The 7,199-nt window shown below is 54.6% G+C and overlaps 1 protein-coding gene across 1 annotated transcript in view; it reads right to left on the reverse strand.

The window, feature by feature from the left end:
* RBL1 (RB transcriptional corepressor like 1) overlaps positions 1–6,992 on the reverse strand; it is a 129,286-nt gene extending 122,294 nt beyond the window's left edge. Inside the window, 6 exon segments of the mRNA XM_075351752.1 lie at positions 7–39; positions 114–178; positions 520–664; positions 667–719; positions 817–950; positions 6,730–6,992. Of these exon segments, the coding sequence (XP_075207867.1) occupies positions 7–39; positions 114–178; positions 520–664; positions 667–719; positions 817–950; positions 6,730–6,900 (601 nt within the window). The 5' untranslated portion in view covers positions 6,901–6,992.
* Between the last annotated feature and the right edge of the window lie 207 nt (positions 6,993–7,199).

Genomic DNA, 7,199 nt, shown 5'->3' on the forward strand with positions numbered 1-7,199 from the left:
AGGAATTAACCAAGTCGTCTCCTATCAGACTGAAATTGCCTAGAAAAGACGACAGCTCCTTTGACATCTGTCATTTTAAATAAGGCAAAGACTGATAACGGCTGAGCACTCACCTTTGGTATACACAAACAATGTCCAGCAGAAGTTAAAGAGGTCCTTCACATTACACTGCAATTTCCTGAAAAGCAGATCACACATATCAATACTACAGTCCAGGAGCAATCATCTTTGGCTGTTTGGCTGGCTCCATTAAATATGTATACATAAGAGTATTTATTTCTAAGAACTAAAGAGTCCAGAAAAGGTCTCCCGTTCTCTTTGCATCGTGAGATCTTGATAGTTATTGCAATTAATGAAGCTGCTGAAAAATGCAGTGTATTGTACATCGCTGCCTCTGTCCATGACCAAACTGATGGAGAGACTGGACTCCACCTCCACAAGAAGGTAGAATTGGATCAGGACCCCCCATTCTAGTGATTAGTGGTCCCAGCAGTGACACTATGCAGATTCTGTGGTTACCTTTGCTTTCTACTTCTCGGCAGTCTTGGAAACTCTTCATGAGGGTTTTGAAATATATCCATGAATATTGGTTCAAATTTCTTGAATATTACAGTTGAAACCTCAAAGTTTCTCTCGAGCCTCTCCACTCGCTCCCTGAAGTCTTGGGAAGGTTGGACATGTCCATCCATTTCTTCATCTTATTGAAGAACTGTATCAGACTGTGGAACAAATGTTCATCGTTAGCCCATCATTCCAGGTAGGAAACAAGGCAAAAGTAAAAACAGGGGTGGGGGGGGGGATATGGATGCAACCAACCTCAACTTGGCAGAGCGAAGAATCCGGGTAAGAGACACCCCGTTACCCTCCATGAGACCTCTTCCAACGGTTGGGATGAAACCTTTCCGACATGCAGCATATAAAGCACATGCCAACCAGTGCTTGACATCCCCCTAGGAGAAAACCATGAGTTACTTATAAGGAATCTGTCACAAGGTTTATTTCACCTAATCTCTGAGCAGAATGACATATCGGCAGAGATCCCGATTCCAGTGTATATATCACTTACTGGGCTGCTTAGTGAAGTTTTAATAAAATCACTATTTAAATCAGCAGTAGATCATTAGAGGACTACTTGGCAAGATGCCAGGTAGTCCTCCATATATGAGCTCTATAAACCTGGCCCTCCCCCATCACCGATGGTAGCCTTCTCTGTATAGTGTATATCAGCAGAAAGCTGCCAACCAGTGGTGTGGGCGGAGATATACAGAGCTCAGTATTCAAATAACTGCCAGATCTGCAGTACAGAATACAGGGATTTTATCAAAATAACAGCGAACAACGTAGTAAGTGACATCACTAGAATCAGGATCTGTCTTTCCATTATGCTGCTCCTAGATGGGGGAGTAAAAACCTGCTGACAGATTCCCTTTAACAAAAAAAAAAAAAAAATTATATTATGCTGGCACACATCCCCCAATGATGCCACATGTCCCCATTGATGGAACACGTCCCCTGTGCTGGCACAGGTCTCCTATGGATGGCACATGTCCCCCTGTGCTGCCCATGGCCCCCTATGGATGTCACACGTCCCCCTGTGTTTGATATGGCCCCCTATGGATGGCACACCTCCCCGTGTTTGATATGGCCCCCATGCTGCTGCCCATAGTAAAATAAACGCTTTACTTATCTTCTCCAGTGCTGTCCTCCCTCGTGTCTCCCTCCGCGTGCTGCTGAGCTCCTGCACTTATTGGTTCTCGGTGCCGGTCATGTGATCGGCACAGCAGAGTGACATCATCTCTGCGTGCTGATCACAGCGGCAGCAGAGACCGGGAGATCAGCGCTGGAGGCGGTGAGTAAAGTTTTTTATTTTACTATGGGCAGCAGCATGGAGGCCATATCCAACACAGGGGGGCATGTGCCATCAAAGGGGGGCACAGGCAGATATAATATGCGCCGCTGCCCCAGCCCATCACCGTGGTGCGGTTTCAGCACCAAGGTGGTGGACAGCGGCAGTGCATATTATATGAGCGGGAGCAGGAGATCTCTCGCTGCCTCCTGCAGCCTTCAACAGCCTCCAGCACCGCTCCAGAGCTGCTGCCACATCCCCTGGGCCCTGTATTAATCCGTATATTCGGTTTATAAGACACAACCCCCTACTTTCCTCAAAATTTGAGGAACGAAAGTGCGTCTTATCAAGCAAAAAATATGGTATAATATATATATATATATATATATATATATATATATATATATATATATATATATATATATATATATATATATATATACACACACACATATATACACACACACACACACACACACACATGTATACATGCATATATACACATATACATACACACACAATTAACAATTATTTTTTATAACATACATTAATATTTAGCCTATGTTCACGTGTTGTGGGAGGTTTTTTGCATGTTTTTTCATACGTTGTATTATGCAAATAAAAGCTGCTTTTTACAGAACCCGCAGAAGTCATGAGAATCCGCACACGTTTGCTTTTTGTATTCCTGACAGAAATTACAATCTGCTACGTTCCTGTAAGAAGCAGCCTGTCATTGCTTTCAAAGGTGAAAAAGCTGCAAAAACGCTAAAAGAATGGAGCATGGGAAAAAATAAAAAAATAAAAAAAAAGCAGCAGCTTTTTTTGCTGCTTTTGTGGTGAATAAAACCATTTAAATAGGTACTGTACACAGCAGACACCAGAAAGGCAGCTTAAAAATAAAAAAAAAGAATGCAGAAAAATAAACTCGCTTGTTGGAAGCAGCTTTGTGCAAACATAGCCTTAGTCCTCAGCCGCTTTAGTCCTCAGCCGCTTTTTTCTCAGACCTTTATAAGCACTCCTGTAGAGTTTAAAGGGAATTGGTCATCAAGACCCCCTTTAGTACCACCTAAAACTACCGCTTTTTTTTTTTTTTTTTACTGCTCTGCAAGTCATCTACAGCCCCCCTCATCCCACCCTGTATTTCACAGCTTCTGAGGTATTCTAAGGCCTGTTTCAAACGTCAGTGAATAACAGACATTTTTCACTGACATGTTAAAAGTGCATATGCCCCTCCATGTGCCGTGATTCACAGCACACGTGAGTCGTCCATGTGCAATCCGTGATCCGTCATCCGTGATTGCACATGGACATAAACTCACCTGTCCCCGCTCCTGCTGTCCGTGGTGCTGAACTCTTCGGCTCTGCTGTGTTTCCGCCCCCGCTGCAGCTACTTCCGGGTCGGCTGTGGATGCACACATTAATATGCATGACAGTAATTAGCCGGCCAGAAGAAGCAGCAGCATACAGAGGCTGGAGACAGCGTCGCTGGAGAAGGGGAGTTAAAAATGCTTTTTATTTTCAATGTATGTTTTTTTCTGGTACGGGTTTCATAGAACACAACATAATGTGGTCCGTGGACATCAGTGATGCCAGGTAAAGACGGACATGTGTCTGTGCGGCAATCACAGATGTGTGTACGCCGCACAGAGACATGGTCAGTGAAAAATCACTGATGTGTGCGCAGACCCATTGATTTTCATGGATCTGTGCATGTCCGTGATTCTGGTACATATAAAAAGCTGTCACATACGTACCAGAATCACTGACGTGTGATAGAGGCCTTAGAAAGACAAGGTCTGATTGGCACCAGCATCCTTCAGTCCTAGTTCTCCATCACCTCCAAGACCACACCCCCACCATCCATTGCCTCCAAGACCACGCCCCCAAGACCACGTGAGGCCCTGGCCTATTAGGTCGTCACAGGGTATTGTGCAATCTGCCCTTCTGCATAGTATCCACTCCTCGGTTACGGGTCCTGGTTCTTTGGTGTTGTTAACAGCTTAGCCAGTCAAAATCCTAGGAACACTTTGCACCATACCCACCAGACACACCATTGGGGGCCTGAAGGGAATAGGGCCACCCATATGGGGTGTTGGTAGGGGAAAGTGAGAAAGTGGAAGAGAAGTGAAACAGGAGTGAGAGGAGGAGGAGGTGGAAGGTTACTCTCTGAGAGGGAGAAGTCACCGGTCCGGAGCAGGGCTCCTGTAGTACTAGGTGGCAGACGTTGCTCTCGGCCCGGTAGGAGCTGGAACCCAGGTCGCAGGGGATTGCGTCAAAGGGCACGGACTGCCGAGGAGGGCAGCCGGCGGCCTTGAGCCATCTCTGGGCAGGGCCAGGGCACGACGGGGTACGTGGACCCTAGGCCGGGAAGTAGCTTCACGCGTCCCAGTAATTTACCCAACGGGGTGAAGACTTCAAGATTCATCCCCAACCCACTCCAAAATCGGGGTACTAGCGCACCGATGGGATAGGACTTTCCCAAATACAGTCCAAAGAAATCCTATGCGTGAACCCTGAGAGCAAGCTCACTCCGTTAGCCATACGGGTGAGCGGGACCCGAAACGTTTCAAGCTTTCAAGCTTGAGGGTCCAACTAGTAGAAGGTGCCACGGAAAGGGCCACAGGCTAACAGCAACACCAAGGGCACAGATCCACGCGTGCTCCCTCCATGCTGCAGCGGTGCTCAGAATTCTGGTTTACAAGCTGTCGGAGTCATTACTCTTGGACTGAGTGAGTACGCTCAAAAGCCCCTTTTCCTCTACCCAACGGCACCCCAAACACCAACACCCAACGGGCCCCGGGACACAAACCCCCTACCCACGGAGGGGTTAAACATCCTGCTGCTACACCATCGCCACCAACATGGTCTCCTACATTACCACACACTGTGGGTGGCGTCACGAACTTACACATCCCTTGTACATATCTACCCCCTTCCTTTTGAATTCGAGTGTCCGCGCGAACCCCCGGGTCCGGAGACCTCTCGAGCCACCGCGGCTCCGGATCCGAGCGGCTCGGCCGCTGGCACGGGGGCAATACACACACACCCCTTAGTCCGATCCCAGCCGCGTCCCTGATCTCCTCCCTCACCTGTCCCCACCCCATGGCCCCAGCCGCGCCCCCCCCCCCCCGATCTCCTCCCTCACCTGTCCCCACCCCAGCCGTGCCCCCCCGATCTCCTCCCTCACCTGTCCCCACCCCAGCCGCGCCCCCCCCCGATCTCCTCCCTCACCTGTCCCCACCCCATGACCCCAGCCGCGCCACCCCCCCCCGATCTCCTCCCTCACCTGTCCCCACCCCATGACCCCAGCCGCGCCCCCCCCGATCTCCTCCCTCACCTGTCCCACCCCAGCCGCGCCTCCCCCCGATCTCCTCCTCACCTGTCCCCACCCCAGCCGCGCCTCCCCCCGATCTCCTCCCTCACCTGTCCCCACCCCAGCCGCGCCTCCCCCCGATCTCCTCCCTCACCTGTCCCCACCCCAGCCGCGCCCCCCCCCCGATCTCCTCCCTCACCTGTCCCCACCCCAGCCGCGCCCCCCCCGATCTCCTCCCTCACCTGTCCCCACCCCAGCCGCGCCCCCCCCGATCTCCTCCCTCACCTGTCCCCACCCCATGACCCCAGCCGCGCCCCCCCCCGATCTCCTCCCTCACCTGTCCCCACCCCATGACCCCAGCCGCGCCCCCCCCCCGATCTCCTCCCTCACCTGTCCCCACCCCAGCCGCGCCTCCCCCGATCTCCTCCCTCACCTGTCCCCACCCCAGCCGCGCCCCCCCGATCTCCTCCCTCACCTGTCCCCACCCCAGCCGCGCCCCCCCCGATCTCCTCCCTCACCTGTCCCCACCCAGCCGCGCCCCCCCGATCTCCTCCCTCACCTGTCCCCACCCCAGCCGCGCCCCCCCGATCTCCTCCCTCACCTGTCCCCACCCAGCCGCGCCCCCCCCGATCTCCTCCCTCACCTGTCCCCACCCCAGCCGCGCCCCCCCCGATCTCCTCCCTCACCTGTCCCCACCCCAGCCGCGCCCCCCCCGATCTCCTCCCTCACCTGTCCCCACCCCAGCCGCGCCCCCCCCGATCTCCTCCCTCACCTGTCCCACCCCAGCCGCGCCCCCCCCCGATCTCCTCCCTCACCTGTCCCCACCCCAGCCGCGCCCCCCCCGATCTCCTCCCTCACCTGTCCCCACCCCAGCCGCGCCCCCCCCGATCCCCTCCTCACCTGTCCCCACCCCAGCCGCGCCCCCCCCGATCTCCTCCCTCACCTGTCCCCACCCCAGCCGCGCCCCCCCCGATCTCCTCCCTCACCTGTCCCCACCCCATGACCCCAGCCGCGCCCCCCGATCTCCTCCCTCACCTGTCCCCACCCCATGACCCCAGCCGCAGCCCCCCCCGATCTCCTCCCTCACCTGTCCCCACCCCATGACCCCAGCCGCGCCCCCCCGATCTCCTCCATCACCTGTCCCCACCCCATGGCCCCGATCTCCCTCACCTGTCCCCACCCCATGGCCCCGATCTCCCTCACCTGTCCCCATCCATGGCCCCGATCTCCCTCACCTGTCCCCATCCCATGGCCCCGATCTCCCTCACCTGTCCCCATCCCATGGCCCCGATCTCCCTCACCTGTCCCCATCCCATGGCCCCGATCTCCCTCACCTGTCCCCATCCCATGGCCCCGATCTCCCTCACCTGTCCCCACCCCATGGCCCCGATCTCCCTCACCTGTCCCCATCCCATGGCCCCGATCTCCCTCACCTGTCCCCACCCCATGGCCCCGATCTCCCTCACCTGTCCCCACCCCATGGCCCCGATCTCCCTCACCTGTCCCCACCCCATGGCCCCGATCTCCCTCACCTGTCCCCACCCATGGCCCCTGTCCCGGCTGCGCTCACCTCCAGGCTGTACGTGCTCCAGGTCTTGGTGAAGTCGCTCATAGTCTCGGCCGCCGTCTCTTCGTCTAAGTTGAGCTCCCGGCACAGACTCTCCAGCTGCTCCCGCACCAGCTCTCCGGGGCCCCCGTCCGAGGAGCTGGAGGACTCCGGGTCTGCCTCCTCTCTCTGCATAGCGGCGGTGAGCGCGTCCCCCGACTCCAATTATCTCCAAATTCCCTGCACTCTTCGTACCAAACACTGAGCCTCTTCCCATAAGACCTTGCGCAACGAAAAGGCGCGAAAACTGACAGGCTCACCCCCTGACTTCGGTGCAGTATTCCTCCGCTGTAAAGCAACGAAGCAGATTTATACTGCTTTTCTCGTCACAACTGTCGCTAATCCTGATGTGAGGAGGTGACTGTCTGTTACGGGAGGTAATTAATGGGAAATATGAGCAATAAGTAGGGTTTTCTGCGCCGCGGATGAATCTC

This window comes from Anomaloglossus baeobatrachus, chromosome 5 (genome assembly GCF_048569485.1).
Source record: "Anomaloglossus baeobatrachus isolate aAnoBae1 chromosome 5, aAnoBae1.hap1, whole genome shotgun sequence".
NCBI classification, from domain to species: Eukaryota; Metazoa; Chordata; class Amphibia; order Anura; family Aromobatidae; genus Anomaloglossus; species Anomaloglossus baeobatrachus.